Raw genomic sequence first — 24649 nt, 5'->3', positions numbered from 1 at the left:
TAAATCACCTTCAACCCCATACGTCCGTATTTTCTGCAATAGCCTACCGTGGGGAACCTTATCAAACGCCTTACTGAAATCCATATACACCACATCCACGGCTTTACCCTCATCCACCTGTTTGGTCACCTTCTCGAAAAACTCAATAAGGTTTGTGAGGCACGACCTACCTTTCACAAAACCGTGCTGACTATCGCAAATGAACTTATTCTTTTCAAGATGATTATAAATCCTGTCTTTTATAACCTTTTCCAACATTTTACCCACAACCGAAGTAAGGCTCACAGGTCTATAATTACCAGGGCTGTCTCTACTCCCCTTCTTGAACAAGGGGACAACATTTGCTATCCTCCAGTCCTCCGGCACTACTCCTGTCGACAATGACGACATAAAGATCAACAACAACGGCTCTGCAATCTCTTCCCTGGCTTCCCAGAGAATCCTGGGATAAATCCCATCTGGCCCAGGGGACTTATCTATTTTCACTCTTTCCAAAATTGCTAACACCTCCTCCTTGTGAATCTCAATCCCATCTAGCCTAGTAGGCTGTATCTCAGTAATCTCCTCAGCAACATTTTCTTTTTCTACTGTAAATACTGACGAAAAATATTCATTTAACGCTTCCCCTATCTCCTCTGATTCCGCACACAACTTCCCACTACTATCCTTGATTGGCCCTGTTCTAACTCTTATCATTCGTTTATTCCTGATATACCTATAGAAAGCCTTAGGGTTTTCTTTGATCCTATCCGCCAATGACTTCTCGTGTCCTCTCCTTGCTCTTCTTAGCCCTCCCTTTAGATCCTTCCTGGCTAGCTTGTAACTCTCAAGCGCCCTAACTGAGCCTTCACGTCTCATCCTAACATAAGCCGCCCTCTTCCTCTTGACAAGCGCTTCAACTTCTTGAGTAAACCACGGCTCCCTCGCTCGACAACTTCCTCCCTGCCTGACAGGTACATACTTATCAAGGACACGCATTAGCTGCTCCTTGAATAAGCTCCACACTGTCCTAAATTTGACAATAATCTGCCAGTCTTACTGAGAGAGGTCAAAGCATGGTCACTGTGGGGAATGGGGCCTTACTCCAGGAGAAGGCATGTTTCTGAGGTCAAGGCTTAACATCCATTGGTGGGGCAGAGCAGAGGGAGTTTTACCCTTCATTTAACTGTGTTCCACCTGGGAGACTGTGGGAAAGAGAGAGTGAGGTGGAGGCTGTGAGTCAGAGTGAGAGAGAGAGGGAGACATTTAACTGCTGCACCAGGCCTCAAAGTGTTCCAGTCTCCAGTAATAACTCCTGTTATAGAGATCAGTCACAGAATTACAGAACAATGGAGGGGGGAGAGAGAGATGAGTTAGCAGAGAGAAAAAAATAGAGAGGGAAAGAGGGAGAGGGAGGGAATGAAAGAGGGAGGTAGAGAGAGCAAAACAGGGAGAGTGCGATTGGAAGAACATGACAGGCAGACAGTGATGGAGACAGAGATGAGTTGGCAGAGAGACAAACAGACAGAGAGAGGGACAGAGAGATGGGGAAAAAGATAGAGATTGAGAGATAGGGATGGAGAGAGACAGAAAAAGAGAGAAAGAGACAAAGTGAGAAGGAGCGTGAGAGAGAAAAGGAGAAAGAGGCAGGGGAGTGGGAGTGACTGCAAGAGTGTGGGAGACAGAGAGACAGACTGAGCAAGTGAGAGGGAGAGTGCAAAAGAGGGAACGAAATGGATAGAAATGGACAGAGAGGGAGAAAGAGAGGGAGGGAGTGAGGGAAACAGAAAGAGAGAAGAGGAAGTGAGAGTTGCTGACGTGTCTTTCTCTGGGTGATACCATTTACATACTGAGAAACAGGCAGTCAGACTCTCAGGCTGCAGCTTTATAAAGCAGAGCCCAGAGAAGGGAGAGTTTATCAGTAACCAGGCACAGAGACAGGAGCAGGCACCATGATTTCACCCATCCAGCTGATCTGGCCTCTGGCATTCTGCGTCGCAGGTACAAATCTCTCTCCTTCCACGGTTAATATTTTCCTGCTGTTTATTTCAGTCCAATTCTACTGACTTGTGATTGGAGGGAAAATGCTGAAACAAGAGGAACGGTTACTGTCTCTAACAATATCTCATTTTGCAGGGTATTTCTGTCACAGTTCTTACTTCACTCTGTTTCTCTGTTACCCCTCAGGTATCAGTGGAGACATCATCATGACCCAGTCTCCACCGACACTGTCAGTGAGACTGGGACAGACCGCAACTATCACCTGTACGGCCAGCGAGTACGTTAGCAATTTTGTTTCTTGGTATCAGCAACGAGAAGGTCAGAAACCCACTCTCCTGATCAATGCTGGAACATATCGTTTCACAGGAACATCTGACCGATTCACCGGCAGTCAACAGAACACCAAATACACTCTGACAATCAGTAATGTACAGAGTGAGGATGTTGCAAATTATTACTGTATGCAAGGATACAGCAGCCCCTACACAGTGAAACAGAGCCTTACAAAAACCTCAATACACACTGTCCCACCTCCTGTACTGACACATCCCACAGTTATATATAATATATAATAATGGAAACACAGTCCCACCTCCTGTAATGACACATCCCGCAGCTATATATAATATATAATAATGGACAGACAGTTCCACCTCCTGAACTGAGACATCCCAGAGTTACAGATAATATAAAATAATGGACACAAAGTCCCACCTCCTGTACTGACACGTCCCACAGTTATATATAATATATAATAATGGGCACACAGTCCCACCATCTGCACTGACACATCCCACGGTTAGATATAATATATAATAATGGGCACACAGTCCCACCTCCTGTACTGACACATCCCACAGTTAGATATAATATATTACAATGGACACAAAGTTCCAACTCCTGCACTGACACATCCCACAGTTATATATAATATATAATAATGGGCACACAGTCCCACCATCTGCACTGACACATCCCACAGTTATATATAATATATAATAATGGACACACAGTCCCACCTCCTGCTCTGACACATCCCACGGTTAGATATAATATATAATAATGGGCACACAGTCCCACCTCCTGTACTGACACATCCCACAGTTATATATAATATATAATAATGGACACACAGTCCCACCTCCTGCACTGACACATCCCACAGTTAGATATAATATATTACAATGGACACAAAGTTCCAACTCCTGCACTGACACATCCCACAGTTATATATAATATATAATAATGGGCACACAGTCCCACCTCCTGCACTGACACATCCCACAGTTATATATAATATATAATAATGGACACACAGTCCCACCTCCTGTACTGACACATCCCACAGTTAGATATAATATATAATAATGGACACACAGTCCCACCTCCTGCACTGACACATCCCACAGTTAGATATAATATATTACAATGGACACAAAGTTCCAACTCCTGCACTGACACATTCCACAGTTATATACAATCTATAATAATGGGCACACAGTCCCACCTCCTGGACTGACACATCCCACAGTTATATATAATTTATAATAATGGACACACAGTCCCACCTCTTGTACTGACACATCCCACAGTTATATATAATATATAATAATGGACACACAGTCCCACCTCCTGTACTGACACATCCCACAGTTATATATAATTTATAATAATGGACACACAGTCCCACCTCTTGTACTGACACATCCCACAGTTATATATAATTTATAATAATGGATACACAGTCCCACCTCTTGTACTGACACATCCCACAGTTATATATAATTTATAATAATGGATACACAGTCCCACCTCCTGTACTGACACATCTCACAGTTATATATAATATATAATAATGGATACACAGTCCCACCTCTTGTACTGACACATCCCACAGTTATATATAATTTATAATAATGGATACACAGTCCCACCTCTTGTACTGACACATCCCACAGTTATATATAATATATAATAATGGAAACACAGTCCCACCTCCTATACTGACACATCCCACAGTTATATATAATATATAATAATGGACACACAGTCCCACCTCCTGTACTGACACATCCCACAGTTATATATAATTTATAATAATGGATACACAGTCCCACCTCTTGTACTGACACATCCCACAGTTATATACAATATATAATAATAAACACACAGTCCCACCTCCTGTACTGAGACATCACACAATGACATATAATATATAATAATGGAAACACAGTCCCACCTCCTGTACTGAGACATCACACAGTTATATATAATACATAATAATGGACACACAGTCCCACCTCCTGTACTGACATATCCCACAGTTATATATAATATATAATAATGGAAACACAGTCCCACCTCCTATACTGACACATCCCACAGTTATATATAATATATAATAATGGACACACAGTCCCACCTCCTGCACTGACACATCCCACAGTTATATATAATATATAATAATGGAAACACAGTCCCACCTCCGATACTGACACATCCCACAGTTATAAATAATATATAATAATGGAAACACAGTCCCACCTCCTATACTGACACATCCCACAGTTATATATAATATATAATAATGGAAACACAGTCCCACCTCCGATACTGACACATCCCACAGTTATAAATAATATATAATAATGGAAACACAGTCCCACCTCCTATACTGACACATCCCACAGTTATATATAATATATAATAATGGACGCACAGTCCCACCTCCTGTACAGACACATCCCACAGTTATATATAATATATAATAATGGACACACAGTCCCACCTCCTATACTGACACATCCCACAGTTATATATAATATATAATAATGGTCACATGGTCCCACCTGCTGGAATGACACACCCCACAGTTATAGATAATATATAATAATGGACACACAGTCCCACCTCCTATACTGACACATCCCACAGTTATATATAATATATAATAATGGACACACAGTCCCACCTCTTATACTGAGACATCCCACAGTTATATACAATATATATTAATGGACACACAGTCCCACCTCCTGCACTGACACATCCCACAGTTATATATAATACATAATAATGAAAACTCAGTCCCACCTCCTGTACTGAGACATACCACAGTTATATACAATATATATTAATGGACACACAGTCCCACCTCCTGTACTGACACATCCCACAGTTATATACAATATATATTAATAGACACACAGTCCCACCTCCTGTACTGAGACATCCCACAGTTATATACAATATATATTAATGGACACACAGTCCCACCTCCTGTACTGAGACATCCCACAGTTATATACAATATATATTAATAGACACACAGTCCCACCTCCTGTACTGAGACATCCCACAGTTATATACAATATATATTAATGGACACACAGTCCCACCTCCTGCACTGACACATCCCACAGTTATATATAATACATAATAATGAAAACACAGTCCCACCTCCTGTACTGAGACATCCCACAGTTATATACAATATATAATAATGAAAACACAGTCCCACCTCCTGTACTGAGACATCCCACAGTTATATACAATATATATTAATGGACACACAGTCCCACCTCCTGTACTGAGACATCCCACAGTTATATACAATATATATTAATAGACACACAGTCCCACCTCCTGTACTGAGACATCCCACAGTTATATACAATATATATTAATGGACACACAGTCCCACCTCCTGCACTGACACATTCCACAGTTATATATAATATATAACAATGGACACACAGTCCCACCTCCTGTACTGGCACATCCCACAGTCATATATAATATATAATAATGGGCACACAGTCCCACCTCCTGTACTGGCACATCCCACAGTTATATATAATATATAACAATGGACACACAGTCCCACCTCCTGTACTGAGACATCCCACAGTTATATATAATATATATTAATGGACACACAGTCCCACCTCCTGCACTGACACATCCCACAGTTATATATAATACATAATAATGAAAACTCAGTCCCACCTCCTGTACTGAGACGTCCCACAGTTATATATAATATATAATAATGGGCACACAGTCCCACCTCCTGTACTGACACGTCCCACAGTTATATATAATATATAATAATGGGCACACTGTCCCAACTCCTGGACTGACACATCCCACAATTATATATAATACATAATAATGAAAACACAGTCCCAACTCCTGTACTGACACATCCCACAGTTATATATAATATATAATAATGGGCACACAGTCCCACCTCCTGTACTGGCACATCCCACAGTTATATATAATATATAATAATGGACACACAATCCCACCTCCTGTAATGGCACGTCCCACAGTTATATATAATATATAATAATGGACACACAGTCCCACCTCCTGTACTGACACGTCCCACAGTTATATATAATAAATAATAATGGACACACAGTCCCACCTCCTGTACTGACACATCCCACAGTTATATATAATATATAATAATGGGCACACAGTCCCACCTCCTGTACTGGCACATCTCACAGTTATATATAATATATAATAATGGACACACAGTCCCACCTCCTGTACTGACACATCCCACAGTTATATATAATATATAATAATGGACACACAGTCCCACCTCCTGTACTGACACATCCCACAGTTATATATAATATATAATAATGGACACACAGTCCCACCTCCTGTACTGACACATCCCACTGTTATATATAATATATAATAATGGACACACAGTCCCACCTCCTGTACTGACACATCCCACAGTTATATATAATATATAATAATGGACACACAGTCCCACCTCCTGTACTGACACATCCCACAGTTATATATAATATATAATAATGGACACACAGTCCCACCTCCTGTACTGACACATCCCACTGTTATATATAATATATAATAATGGACACACAGTCCCACCTCCTGTACTGACACATCCCACAGTTATATATAATATATAATAATGGACACACAGTCCCACCTCCTGTACTGACACATCCCACAGTTATATATAATATATAATAATGGACACACAGTCCCACCTCCTGTACTGACACATCCCACAGTTATATATAATATAAATAATGGGCACACAGTCCCACCTCCTGTACTGGCACATCCCACAGTTATATATAATACATAATAATGGACACACAGTCCCACCTCCCGCACTGACACATCCCACAGTTATATATAATATATAATAATGGACACACAGTCCCACCTCCTGTACTGACACATCCCACAGTTATATATAATAATGGGCACACAGTCCCACCTCCTGTACTGGCACATCCCACAGTTATATATAATATATAATAATGGACACACAGTCCCACCTCCTGTACTGACACATCCCACAGTTATATATAATATATAATAATGGACACACAGTCCCACCTCCTGCACTGACACATCCCACAGTTATATATAATATATAATAATGGACACACAGTCCCACCTCCTGTACTGACACATCCCACAGTTATATATAATATATAATAATGGACACACAGTCCCACCTCCCGCACTGACACATCCCACAGTTATATATAATATATAATAATGGACACACAGTCCCACCTCCTGTACTGACACATCCCACAGTTATATATAATAATGGGCACACAGTCCCACCTCCTGTACTGGCACATCCCACAGTTATATATAATATATAATAATGGACACACAGTCCCACCACCTGTACTGACACATCCCAGAGTTATATATAATATATAATAATGGACACACAGTCCCACCTCCTGTACTGACACATCCCACAGTTATATATAATATAAACTAATGGACACACAGTCCCACCTCCTGCACTGACACATCCTACAGTTATATATAATATATAATATTGGACACACAGTCCCACCTCCTGTACTAACATATCCCACAGTTATATATAATACATAATAATGGACACACAGTCCCACCTCCTGCACTGACACATCCCACAGTTATATATAATACATAATAATGGACACACAGTCCCACCTCCTGTACTGACACATCCCACAGTTATATATAATATATAACAATGGAAACACAGTCGCAACTCCTGTACTGACACATCCCACAGTTATATATAATATATAATAATGGACACACAGTCCCACCTCATGTATTGACACATCCCACAGTTTTTTATAATATATAACAATGGACACACAGTCCCACCTCCTGTACTGAGACATCCCACAGTTATATACAATATATATTAATGGACACACAGTCCCACCTCCTGCACTGACACATCCCACAGTTATATATAATACATAATAATGGACGCACAGTCCCACCTCCTGTATTGACACATCCCACAGTTATATATAATATATAACAATGGAAACACAGTCGCAACTCCTGTGCTGACACATCACACAGTTATATATAATATCTAATAATGGACACACAGTCCCACCTCCCGTACTGAGACATCCCACAGTTATATACAATATATATTAATGGACACACAGTCCCACCTCCTGCACTGACACATCCCACAGTTATATATAATACATAATAATGAAAACACAGTTCCACCTCCTGTACTGAGACATCCCACAGTTAGATACAATATATAATAATGGACACCCAGTCCCACCTCCTGCACTGACACATAACACAGTTATATATAATATCTAATAATGGACACACAGTCCCACCTCCCGTACTGAGACATCCCACAGTTATATACAATATATATTAATGGACACACAGTCCCACCTCCTGCACTGACACATCCCACAGTTATATATAATACATAATAATGAAAACACAGTTCCACCTCCTGTACTGAGACATCCCACAGTTAGATACAATATATAATAATGGACACCCAGTCCCACCTCCTGCACTGACACATAACACAGTTACATATTAAATATAATAATGGACACACAGTCCCACCTCCTGTACTGACACATCCCACAGTTATATATAATATATAATAATGGACACACAGTCCCACCTCCTGTACTGACACATCCCACAGTTATATATAATATATAATAATGGATACACAGTCCCACCTCCTGTACTGACACATCCCACAGTTATATATAATGTATAATAATGGGCACACAGTCCCACCTCCTGTACTGGCACATCCCACAGTTATATATAATATATAATAATGGGCACACAGTCCCACCTCCTGGACTGGCACATCCCACAGTTATATATAATATATAATAATGGGCACACAGTCCCACCTCATCTACTGTCACAACCCACAGTTACATATTAAATATAATAATGGACACACAGTCCCACCTCCTGTACTGACACATCCCACAGTTATATATAATATATAATAATGGGCACACAGTCCCACCTCCTGTACTGGCACATCCCACAGTTATATATAATATATAATAATGGACACACAGTCCCACCTCATCTACTGTCACAACCCACAGTTACATATTAAATATAATAATGGACACACAGTCCCACCTCCTGTACTGACACATTCCACAGTTATATATAATATATAACAATGGACACACAGTCCCACCTCCTGGACTGACACGTCCCACAGTTATAGACAATATATCATAATGGGCACACAGTCCCACCTCCTGTACTGACACATCCCACAGTTATATATAGTATATAATAATGGGCACACAGTCCCACCTCCTGTACTGACACATCCCACAGTTATATATAATATATAATAATGGGCACACAGTCCCACCGCCTGTACTGACACATCCCACAGTTATATATAATATATAATAATGGACACACAGTCCCACCTCCTGTACTGACATGTCCCACAGTTATATATAATATATAATAATGGGCACACAGTCCCACCTCCTGTACTGACACGTCCCACAGTTATATATAATATATAATAATGGGCACACAGTCCCACCTCCTGTACTGACACATCCCACAGTGAGATATAATATATAATAATGGGCACACAGTCCCACCTCCTGTCCTGACACATCCCACAGTTATATATAATATATAATAATGGACACACACTCCCAGCTCCTGTACTGACACATCCCACAGTTATATATAATATATATTAATGGACACACAGTCCCACCTCTGGTACTGACACATCCCACAGTTATATATAAAATATAATAATGGACACAAAGTCCCACCTCCGGTACTGACACATCCCACAGTTATATATAAAATATAAGAATGGACACACAGTCCCACCTGCTGCACTGACACGTCCCACAGTTATATATAATACATAATAATGGACGCACAGTCCCACCTCATGTACTGACACATCCCACAGTTATATATAATACATAATAATGGACGCACAGTCCCACCTCATGTACTGACACATCCCACAGTTATATATAATATATAATAATTGACAGACAGTCCCACCTCATGCACTGACACATCCCACAGTTAAATATAATATATAATCATGGACACACAGTCCCACCTCCTGTACTGACACATCCCACAGTTATATATAATATATAATAATGGACAGACAGTCAAACCTCCTGTACTGACACATCCCACAGTTATATATAATATATAATAATGGACACACAGTCCCACCTCCTGTACTGACACATCACACAGTTATATATAATATATAATAATGGACACACAGTCCCACCTCCTGTACTGAGACATCACACAGTTATATACAATATAAAATAATGGACACACAGTCCCAACTCCTGTACTGACACATCCCACAGTTACATATAATATATAATAATGGACACACAGTCCCACCTCCTGTACTGAGACATCACACAGTTATATATAATATGTAAGAATGGACACACAAACCCACCTCCTGTACTGACACATCCCACAGTTATATACAATATATAATAATGGACACACAGTCCCAACTCCTGTACTGAGACATCACACAGTTATATATAATATATAATAATGGACACACAGTCCCAACTCCTCTACTGAAACATCCCTCAGTTATATATAATATATAATAATGGACACACAGTCCCAACTCCTGTACTGACACATCCCACAGTTATATATAATATATAATAATGGACACACAGTCCCACCTGCTGTACTGACACATCCCACAGTTATCTATAATATATAATAATGGACACACAGTCCCAACTCCTCTACTGAAACATCCCACAGTTATATATAATATATAATAAAGGACACACAGTCCCAACTCCTCTACTGAAACATCCCACAGTTATATATAATATATAATAATGGACAGACAGTCTCACCTCCTGTACTGACACATCCCACAGTTATATATAATATATAATAATGGACACACAGTCCCACCTCCTGTACTGACACATCACACAGTTATATATAATATATAATAATGGACACACAGTCCCACCTCCTGTACTGAGACATCACACAGTTATATACAATATAAATTAATGGACACACAGTCCCAACTCCTGTACTGACACATCCCACAGTTACATATAATATATAATAATGGACACACAGTCCCATCTCCTGTACTGAGACATCACACAGTTATATATAATATGTAAGAATGGACACACAAACCCACCTCCTGTACGGACACATCCCACAGTTATATACAATATATAATAATGGACACACAGTCCCAACTCCTGTACTGAGACATCACACAGTTATATATAATATATAATAATGGACACACAGTCCCAACTCCTCTACTGAAACATCCCTCAGTTATATATAATATATAATAAAGGACACACAGTCCCAACTCCTGTACTGACACATCCCACAGTTATTTATAATATATAATAATGGAAGCACAGTCCCACCTGCTGTACTGACACATCCCACAGTTATCTATAATATATAATAATGGACACACAGTCCCAACTCCTCTACTGAAACATCCCACAGTTATATATAATATATAATAAAGGACACACAGTCCCACCTCCTGCACTGACACATCACACAGTTATATATAATATATAATAATGGACACACAGTCCCACCTGCTGTACTGACACATCCCACAGTTATCTATAATATATAATAATGGACACACAGTCCCAACTCCTCTACTGAAACATCCCACAGTTATATATAATATATAATAAAGGACACACAGTCCCAACTCCTCTACTGAAACATCCCACAGTTATATATAATATATAATAATGGACACACAGACCCAACTCCTCTACTGAAACATCCCACAGTTATATATAATATAAAATAATGGACACGCAGTCCCAACTCCTCTACTGAAACATCTCACATTTATATATAATATATAATAATGGACACACAGTCCCAACTCCTGTACTGACACATCACACAGTTATATATAATATAAAATAATGGACTCACAGTCCCACCTGCTGTACTGACACATCCCACAGTTATATATAATATATAATAATGGACACACAGTCCCTCCTCCCGCACTGACACATCCCTCAGTTATATATAATATATAATAATGGACACGCAGTCCCAACTCCTCTACTGAAACATCCCACAGTTATATATAATATATAATAATGGACACGCAGTCCCAACTCCTCTACTGAAACATCCCACAGTTATATATAATATATAATAATGGACACGCAGTCCCAAATCCTCTACTGAAACATCCCACAGTTACATATAATATATAATAATGGACATGCAGTCCCAACTCCTGTACTGACACATCCCACAGTTATATATAATATATAATAATGGACACGCAGTCCCAACTCCTGTACTGACACAGCCCACAGTTATATACAATATATAATAATGGACACACAGTCCCAACTCCTGTACTGACACATCCCACAGTTATATATAATAAATAATAATGGACACACAGTCCCATCTCCTGTACTGACACATCCCACAGTTATATATAATATGTAAGAATGGACACACAAACCCACCTCCTGTACTGACACATCCCACAGTTATATACAATATATAATAATGGACACACAGTCCCAACTCCTGTACTGAGACATCACACAGTTACATATAATATATAATAATGGACACACAGTCCCACCTCCTGTACTGAGACATCACACAGTTATATATAATATGTAAGAATGGACACACAAACCCACCTCCTGTACTGACACATCCCACAGTTATATACAATATATAATAATGGACACACAGTCCCAACTCCTGTACTGAGACATCACACAGTGATATATAATATATAATAATGGACACACAGTCCCAACTCCTCTACTGAAACATCCCTCAGTTATATATAATATATAATAAAGGACACACAGTCCCAACTCCTGTACTGACACATCCCACAGTTATATATAATATATAATAATGGAAGCACAGTCCCACCTCCTGCACTGACACATCACACAGTTATATATAATATATAATAATAGACACACAGTCCCACCTGCTGTACTGACACATCCCACAGTTATCTATAATATATAATAATGGACACACAGTCCCAACTCCTCTACTGAAACATCCCACAGTTATATATAATATATAATAAAGGACACACAGTCCCAACTCCTCTACTGAAACATCCCACAGTTATATATAATATATAATAATGGACACACAGTCCCAACTCCTCTACTGAAACATCCCACAGTTATATATAATATATAATAATGGACACGCAGTCCCAACTCCTGTACTGACACAGCCCACAGTTATATACAATATATAATAATGGACACACAGTCCCAACTCCTGTACTGACACAGCCCACAGTTATATACAATATATAATAATGGACACACAGTCCCAACTCCTGTTCTGAAACATCCCACAGTTATATATAATATATAATAATGGACACGCAGTCCCAACTCCTCTACTGAAACATCCCACAGTTATATATGATATATAATAATGGACACGCAGTCCCAACTCCTGTACTGACACATCCCACAGTTATATATAATAAATAATAATGGACACACAGTCCCATCTCCTGTACTGACACATCCCACAGTTATATATAATATATAATAATGGACACACAGTCCCACCTCATGTACTGACACATCCCACAGTTATATATAATATATAATAATGGACACACAGTCCCACCTCCTGTACTGACACATCCCACAGTTATATATAATATATAATAATGGACACACAGTCCCACCTCATGTACTGACACATCCCACAGTTATATATAATATATAATAATGGACACACAGTCCCACCTCAGGTACTGACACATCCCACAGTTATATATAATAAATAATAATAGACACACAGTCCCACCTCCTGTACTGACACATCCCACAGTTATATATAATAAATAATAATGGAAACACAGTCCCACCTCCTGTACTGACACGTCCCACAGTTATATATAATATATAATAATGGACACACAGTCCCACCTCAGGTACTGACACATCCCACAGTTATATATAATAAATAATAATGGGCACACGGTCCCACCTGCTGTACTGACACATCCCACAGTTATATATAATACATAATAATGGACACACAGTCCCACCTCCTGTACTGACACATCCCACAGTTATATATAATATATAATAATGGACACACAGTCCCACCTCCTCGACTGACACATCCCACAGTTATATATAATATATAACAATGGAAACACAGTCCCACCTCCTGTACTGACACATCGCACATTTATATATAATATATAACAATGGAAACACAGACCCACCTCCTGTACTGACACATCGCACAGTTATATATAATATATAATAATGGACACACAGTCCCACCTCCTGTACTGACACATCGCACAGTTATATATAATATATAGTAATGGAAACACAGTCCCACCTCCTGTACTGTCACAACCCACAGTTACATATTAAATATAATAATGGACACATAGTCCCACCTCCTGTACTGACACATCGCACAGTTATATATAATATATAATAATGGAAACACAGTCCCACCTCCTGTACTGTCACAACCCACAGTTACATATTAAATATAATAATGGACACATAGTCCCACCTCCTGTACTGACACATCACACAGTTATATACAATATATAATAATGGACACACAGTCCCACCTCCTGTACTGACACATCCCACAGTTATATATAATATATAATAATGGACACACAGTCCCAACTCTTCGACTGAAACATCCCACAGTTATATATAATATATAATAATGGACACGCAGTCCCACCTCCTGCACTGACACATCCCACAGTTATATATAATATATAATAATGGACACGCAGTCCCACCTCCTGTACTGACACATCGCACAGTTATATATAATATATAGTAATGGAAACACAGTCCCACCTCCTGTACTGTCACAACCCACAGTTACATATTAAATATAATAATGGACACATAGTCCAACCTCCTGTACTGACACATCGCACAGTTATATATAATATACAATAATGGAAACACAGTCCCACCTCCTGTACTGTCACAACCCACAGTTACATATTAAATATAATAATGGACACATAGTCCCACCTCCTGTACTGACACATCACACAGTTATATACAATATATAATAATGGACACACAGTCCCACCTCCTGTACTGACACATCCCACAGTTATATATAATATATAATAATGGACACACAGTCCCAACTCCTCGACTGAAACATCCCACAGTTATATATAATATATAATAATGGACACGCAGTCCCACCTCCTGCACTGACACATCCCACAGTTATATATAATATATAATAATGGACACGCAGTCCCAACTCCTGTACTGACACAGCCCACAGTTATATACAATATATAATAATGGACACACAGTCCCAACTCCTCTACTGAAACATCCCACAGTTACATATAATATATAATAATGGACATGCAGTCCCAACTCCTGTACTGACACATCCCACAGTTATATACAATATATAATAATGGACACACAGTCCCACCTCCTGTACTGAAACATCCCACAGTTATATATAATATATAATAATGGACAGACAGTCCCAACTCCTCGACTGAAACATCCCACAGTTATATATAATATATAATAATGGACACGCAGTCCCACCTCCTGCACTGACACATCCCACAGTTATATATAATATATAATAATGGACACGCAGTCCCAACTCCTGTACTGACACAGCCCACAGTTATATACAATATATAATAATGGACACACAGTCCCAACTCCTCTACTGAAACATCCCACAGTTACATATAATATATAATAATGGACATGCAGTCCCAACTCCTGTACTGACACATCCCACAGTTATATACAATATATAATAATGGACACACAGTCCCTACTCCTCTACTGAAACATCCCACAGTTATATATAATATATAATAATGGACACGCAGTCCCAACTCCTCGACTGACACAGCCCACAGTTATATACAATATATAATAATGGACACACAGTCCCACCTCCTGTACTGACACATCCCACAGTTATATATAATATATAATAATGGACACACAGTCCCACCTCATGTACTGACACATCCCACAGTTATATATAATATATAATAATGGACACACAGTCCCACCTCCTGTACTGACACATCCCACAGTTATATATAATATATAATAATGGACACACAGTCCCACCTCATGTACTGACACATCCCACAGTTATATATAATATATAATAATGGACACACAGTCCCACCTCATGTACTGACACATCCCACAGTTATATATAATATATAATAATGGACACACAGTCCCACCTCCTGTACTGACACATCCCACAGTTATATATAATATATAATAATGGACACACAGTCCCACCTCATGTACTGACACATCCCACAGTTATATATAATATATAATAATGGACACACAGTCCCACCTCCTGTACTGACACATCCCACAGTTATATATAATATATAATAATGGACACACAGTCCCACCTCATGTACTGACACATCCCACAGTTATATATAATATATAATAATGGACACACAGTCCCACCTCCTGTACTGACACATCCCACAGTTATATATAATATATAATAATGGACACACAGTCCCACCTCAGGTACTGACACATCCCACAGTTATATATAATAAATAATAATGGACACACAGTCCCACCTCCTGTACTGACACATCCCACAGTTATATATAATAAATAATAATGGAAACACAGTCCCACCTCCTGTACTGACACGTCCCACAGTTATATATAATATATAATAATGGACACACAGTCCCACCTCAGGTACTGACACATCCCACAGTTATATATAATAAATAATAATGGGCACATGGTCCCACCTGCTGTACTGACACATCCCACAGTTATATATAATACATAATAATGGACACACAGTCCCACCTCCTGTACTGACACATCCCACAGTTATATATAATATATAATAATGGACACACAGTCCCACCTCCTCGACTGACACATCCCACAGTTATATATAATATATAACAATGGAAACACAGTCCCACCTCCTGTACTGACACATCGCACTTTTATATATAATATATAACAATGGAAACACAGTCCCACCTCCTGTACTGACACATCGCACAGTTATATATAATATATAATAATGGACACACAGTCCCACCTCCTGTACTGACACATCGCACAGTTATATATAATATATAATAATGGAAACACAGTCCCACCTCCTGTACTGTCACAACCCACAGTTACATATTAAATATAATAATGGACACATAGTCCCACCTCCTGTACTGACACATCACACAGTTATATACAATATATAATAATGGACACACAGTCCCACCTCCTGTACTGACATATCCCACAGTTACATATTAAATATAATAATGGACACACAGTCCCACCTCCTGTACTGACACATCACACAGTTATATACAATATATAATAATGGACACACAGTCCCACCTCCTGTACTGACATATCCCACGGTTATATATAATATTTAATAATGGACGCACAGTCCCACCTCCTGCACTGACACATCCCACAGTTAAATATAATATATAGTAATGGACACACAGTCCCACCTCCGGCACTGACACATCCCACAGTTATATATAATATATAACAATGCACAGACAGTCCCACCTCATGTACTGACACATCCCACAGTTATATACAATATATATTCATGGACACACAGTCCCAACTCCTGTACTGACACATCCCACAGTTATATATAATATATAATAATGGACAAACAGTCCCACCTCTTGTACTGACATCTCACAGTTATATATAATATATCATAATGGACACACAGTCCCAACTCCTGTACTGACACATCCCACAGTTATATATAATATATAATAATGGACAAACAGTCCCACCTCTTGTACTGACATCTCACAGTTATATATAATATATAATAATGGACACACAGTCCCACCTCTTGTACTGACATCTCACAGTTATATAAAATATATAATAATGGACACACAGTCCCAACTCCTGGACTGACACATCCCACAGTTATATATAATATATAATAATGGACAAATAGTCCCACCTCTTTTACTGACATCTCACAGTTATATATAATATATAATAATGGACACACAGTCCCAACTCCTGTACTGACACATCCCACAGTTAAGTATAATATATAATAATGGACACACAGTCCCACCTCCTGTACTGACACATCCCACAGTTATATATAATATATAATAATGGACACACAGTCCCAACTCCTGCACTGACACATCCCACAGTTATATATAATATATAATAATGGACACGCAGTCCCAACTCCTCTACTGAAACATCCCACAGTTATATATAATATATAATAATGGACACACAGTCCCAACTCCTCTACTGAAACATCCCACAGTTATATATAATATATAATAACGGACACACAGTCCCAACTCCTCTACTGAAACATCCCACAGTTATATATAATATATAATAATGGACACACAGTCCCAACTCCTCTACTGAAACATCCCACAGTTATATATAATATATAATAATGGACACACAGTCCCAACTCCTCTCCTGAAACATCCCACAGTTATATATAATATATAATAATGGACACGCAGTCCCAACTCCTCTACTGAAACATCCCACAGTTATATATAATATATAATAATGGACACGCAGTCCCAACTCCTGTACTGACCACACAGTTATATATAATATAAAATAATGGACACACAGTCCCACCTGCTGTCCTGACACATCCCACAGTTATATATAATATATAATAATGGACACGCAGTCCCAACTCCTCTACTGAAACATCCCACAGTTATATATAATAATGGACACACAGTCCCAACTCCTCTACTGAAACATCCCACAGTTATATATTCTTTTTTCTTTCTTTCTTTTGGGCCTCCTTATCTCGAGAGACAATGGATACGCGCCTGGAGGTGGTCAGTGGTTTGTGAAGCAGCGCCTGGAGTGGCTATAAAGGCCAATTCTGGAGTGACAGGCTCTTCCACAGGTGCTGCAGAGAAATTTGTTTGTTGGGGCTGTTGCACAGTTGGCTCTCCCCTTGCGCCTCTGTCCCAACTCAGTCCCAACTCCTCTACTGAAACATTCCACAGTTATATATAATATATAATAAAGGACACACAGTCCCAACTCCTGTACTGACACATCCCACAGTTATATATAATATATAATAATGGAAGCACAGTCCCACCTCCTGTACTGACACATCACACAGTTATATATAATATATAATAATGGACACACAGTCCCAACTCCTCTACTGAAACATCCCACAGTTATATATAATATATAATAATGGACACACAGTCCCAACTCCTCTACTGAAACATCCCACAGTTATATATAATATATAATAATGGACACGCAGTCCCAACTCCTCTACTGAAACATTCCACAGTTATATATAATATATAATAATGGACACGCAGTCCCAACTCCTGTACTGACACATCACACAGTTATATATAATATAAAATAATGGACACACAGTCCCACCTGCTTTACTGACACATCCCACAGTTATATATAATATATAATAATGGACACGCAGTCCCAACTCCTCTACTGAAACATCCCACAGTTATATATAATATATAATAATGGACACACAGTCCCAACTCCTCTACTGAAACATCCCACAGTTATATATAATATATAATAATGGAAGCACAGTCCCACCTCCTGTACTGACACATCCCACAGTTATATATAATATATAATAATGGACACACAGTCCCAACTCCTCTACTGAAACATCCCACAGTTATATATAATACATAATAAAGGACACACAGTCCCAACTCCTCTACTGAAACATCCCACAGTTATATATAATATATAATAATGGACACAGTCCCAACTCCTCTACTGAAACATCCCACAGTTATATATAATATATAATAATGGACACGCAGTCCCAACTCCTCTACTGAAACATCCCACAGTTATATATAATATATAATAATGGACACACAGTCCCAACTCCTGGACTGACATATCCCACAGTTATATATAATATATAATAATGGGCACGCAGTCCCAACACCTGTCCTGACACATCCCACAGTTATATATAATATATAATAATGGACATGCAGTCCCAACTCCTGTACTGACATATCCCACAGTTATATATAATATATAATAATGGACATGCAGTCCCAACTCCTGTACTGACATATCCCACAGTTATATACAATATATAATAATGGACACACAGTCCCAACTCCTCTACTGAAACATCCCACAGTTATATATAATATATAATAATGGACACGCAGTCCCAACTCCTCTACTGAAACATCCCACAGTTATATATAATATATAATAATGGACACGCAGTCCCAACTCCTGTACTGACACATCCCACAGTTAAATATAATATAAAATAATGGACACACAGTCCCACCTGCTGTACTGACACATCCCACAGTTATATATAATATATAATAATGGACACGCAGTCCCAACTCCTCTACTGAAACATCCCACAGTTATATATAATATATAATAATGGACACACAGCCCCACCTCCTGTACTGACACATCCCACAGTTATATATAATATATAATAATGGACACGCAGTCCCAACTCCTCTACTGAAACATCCCACAGTTATATATAATATATGATAAAGGACACATAGTCCCAACTCCTGTACTGACACATCCCACAGTTATATATAATACATAATAATGGACACACAGTCCCAACTCCTCTACTGAAACATCCCACAGTTATATATAATATATAATAAAGGACACACAGTCCCAACTCCTGCACTGACACATCCCACAGTTATATATAATATAAAATAATGGACACACAGTCCCACCTCCTGCAAATATACATCCCACAGTTATTTATAATATATAATAATGGACACACAGTACCACCTCCTTCAAATATACATCCCACAGTTATATATAATATAAATTAATGGACGCACAGTCCCACCTCCTGCACTGACACATCCCACAGTTATATATAATATATAATAATGGACACGCAGTCCCACCTCCTGTACTGAAACATCCCACAGTTATATATAATATATAATAATGGACACACAGTCCCACCTCCTGCACTGACACATCCCACAGTTATATATAATATATAATAATGGACACGCAGTCCCAACTCCTGTACTGACACAGCCCACAGTTATATACAATATATAATAATGGACACACAGTCCCAACTCCTCTACTGAAACATCCCACAGTTACATATAATATATAATAATGGACATGCAGTCCCAACACCTGTACTGACACATCCCACAGTTATATACAATATATAATAATGGACACACAGTCCCAACTCCTCTACTGAAACATCCCACAGTTATATATAATATATAATAATGGACACGCAGTCCCAACTCCTCGACTGACACAGCCCACAGTTATATACAATATATAATAATGGACACACAGTCCCAACTCCTCTACTGAAACATCCCACAGTTATATATAATATATAATAATGGACACGCAGTCCCAACTCCTCGACTGAAACATCCCACAGTTATATATGATATATAATAATGGACACGCAGTCCCAACTCCTGTACTGACACATCCCACAGTTATATATAATAAATAATAATGGACACACTGTCCCACCTCCTGTACTGACACATCCCACAGTTATATATAATATATAATAATGGACACACAGTCCCACCTCATGTACTGACACATCCCACAGTTATATATAATATATAATAATGGACACACAGTCCCACCTCCTGTACTGACACATCCCACAGTTATATATAATATATAATAATGGACACACAGTCCCACCTCATGTACTGACACATCCCACAGTTATATATAATATATAATAATGGACACACAGTCCCACCTCCTGTACTGACACATCCCACAGTTATATATAATATATAATAATGGACACACAGTCCCACCTCATGTACTGACACATCCCACAGTTATATATAATATATAATAATGGACACACAGTCCCACCTCCTGTACTGACACATCCCACAGTTATATATAATATATAATAATGGACACACAGTCCCACCTCCTGTACTGACACATCCCACAGTTATATATAATATATAATAATGGACACACAGTCCCACCTCAGGTACTGACACATCCCACAGTTATATATAATAAATAATAATGGACACACAGTCCCACCTCCTGTACTGACACATCCCACAGTTATATATAATAAATAATAATGGAAACACAGTCCCACCTCCTGTACTGACACGTCCCACAGTTATATATAATATATAATAATGGACACACAGTCCCACCTCAGGTACTGACACATCCCACAGTTATATATAATAAATAATAATGGGCACATGGTCCCACCTGCTGTACTGACACATCCCACAGTTATATATAATACATTATAATGGACACACAGTCCCACCTCCTGTACTGACACATCCCACAGATATATATAATATATAATAATGGACACACAGTCCCACCTCCTCGACTGACACATCCCACAGTAATATATAATATATAACAACGGAAACACAGTCCCACCTCCTGTACTGACACATCGCACTTTTATATATAATATATAACAATGGAAACACAGTCCCACCTCCTGTACTGACACATCGCACAGTTATATATAATATATAATAATGGACACACAGTCCCACCTCCTGTACTGACACATCGCACAGTTATATATAATATATAATAATGGACACACAGTCCCACCTCCTGTACTGACACATTGCACAGTTATATATAATATATAATAATGGAAACACAGTCCCACCTCCTGTACTGTCACAACCCACAGTTACATATTAAATATAATAATGGCCACATAGTCCCACCTCCTGTACTGACACATCACACAGTTATATACAATATATAATAATGGACACACAGTCCCACCTCCTGTACTGACATATCCCACAGTTACATATTAAATATAATAATGGACACACAGTCCCACCTCCTGTACTGACACATCACACAGTTATATACAATATATAATAATGGACGCACAGTCCCACCTCCTGCACTGACACATCCCACAGTTAAATATAATATATAGTAATGGACACACTGTCCCACCTGCGGCACTGACACATCCCACAGTTATATATAATATATAACAATGCACTGACAGTCCCACCTCTTGTACTGACATCTCACAGTTATATATAATATATAATAATGGACACACAGTCCCAACTCCTCTACTGACACATCCCACAGTTATATATAATATATAATAATGGACAAACAGTCCCACCTCTTGTACTGACATCTCACAGTTATATATAATATATAATAATGGACACACAGTCCCAACTCCTGTACTGACACATCCCACAGTTATATATAATATATAATAATGGACAAACAGTCCCACCTCTTGTACTGACATCTCACAGTTATATATAATATATAATAATGGACACACAGTCCCACCTCTTGTACTGACATCTCACAGTTATATAAAATATATAATAATGGACACACAGTCCCAACTCCTGGACTGACACATCCCACAGTTATATATAATATATAATAATGGACAAATAGTCCCACCTCTTTTACTGACATCTCACAGTTATATATAATATATAATAATGGACACACAGTCCGAACTCCTGTACTGACACATCCCACAGTTAAGTATAATATATATTAATGGACACACAGTCCCACCTCCTGTACTGACACATCCCACAGTTATATATAATATATAATAATGGAAACACAGTCCCAACTCCTCTACTGAAACATCCCACAGTTATATATAATATATAATAATGGACACGCAGTCCCAACTCCTGCACTGACACATCCCACAGTTATATATAATATATAATAATGGACACGCAGTCCCAACTCCTCTACTGAAACATCCCACAGTTATATATAATATATAATAATGGACACACAGTCCCAACTCCTCTACTGAAACATCCCACAGTTATATATAATATATAATAATGGACACACAGTCCCAACTCCTCTACTGAAACATCCCACAGTTATATATAATATATAATAATGGACACACAGTCCCAACTCCTCTACTGAAACATCCCACAGTTATATATAATATATAATAATGGACACACAGTCCCAACTCCTCTCCTGAAACATCCCACAGTTATATATAATATATAATAATGGACACGCAGTCCCAACTCCTCTACTGAAACATCCCACAGTTATATATAATATATAATAATGGACACGCAGTCCCAACTACTGTACTGACCACACAGTTATATATAATATAAAAT

At 38.5% G+C, this 24649-nt stretch overlaps 1 long non-coding RNA gene and 1 gene segment (V, D, J or C); one reads left to right on the top strand and one right to left on the bottom strand.

The window, feature by feature from the left end:
• Positions 1-24649, bottom strand: part of LOC137373089 (uncharacterized) — a 41849-nt gene that overhangs the window by 7719 nt on the left and 9481 nt on the right. The window lies entirely within an intron of this gene.
• Positions 1870-24649, top strand: part of LOC137373088 (Ig kappa chain V region Mem5-like) — a 41108-nt gene continuing 18328 nt past the window's right edge. The window contains 2 exon segments of the V gene segment in view: positions 1870-1980; positions 2167-2464. Of these exon segments, the coding sequence occupies positions 1932-1980; positions 2167-2464 (347 nt within the window).

This window comes from Heterodontus francisci, chromosome 8 (genome assembly GCF_036365525.1).
Source record: "Heterodontus francisci isolate sHetFra1 chromosome 8, sHetFra1.hap1, whole genome shotgun sequence".
NCBI classification, from domain to species: Eukaryota; Metazoa; Chordata; class Chondrichthyes; order Heterodontiformes; family Heterodontidae; genus Heterodontus; species Heterodontus francisci.
Note: the sequence above shows the minus strand (reverse complement) of the source record. Positions and strands in the feature narration are given on the sequence as shown.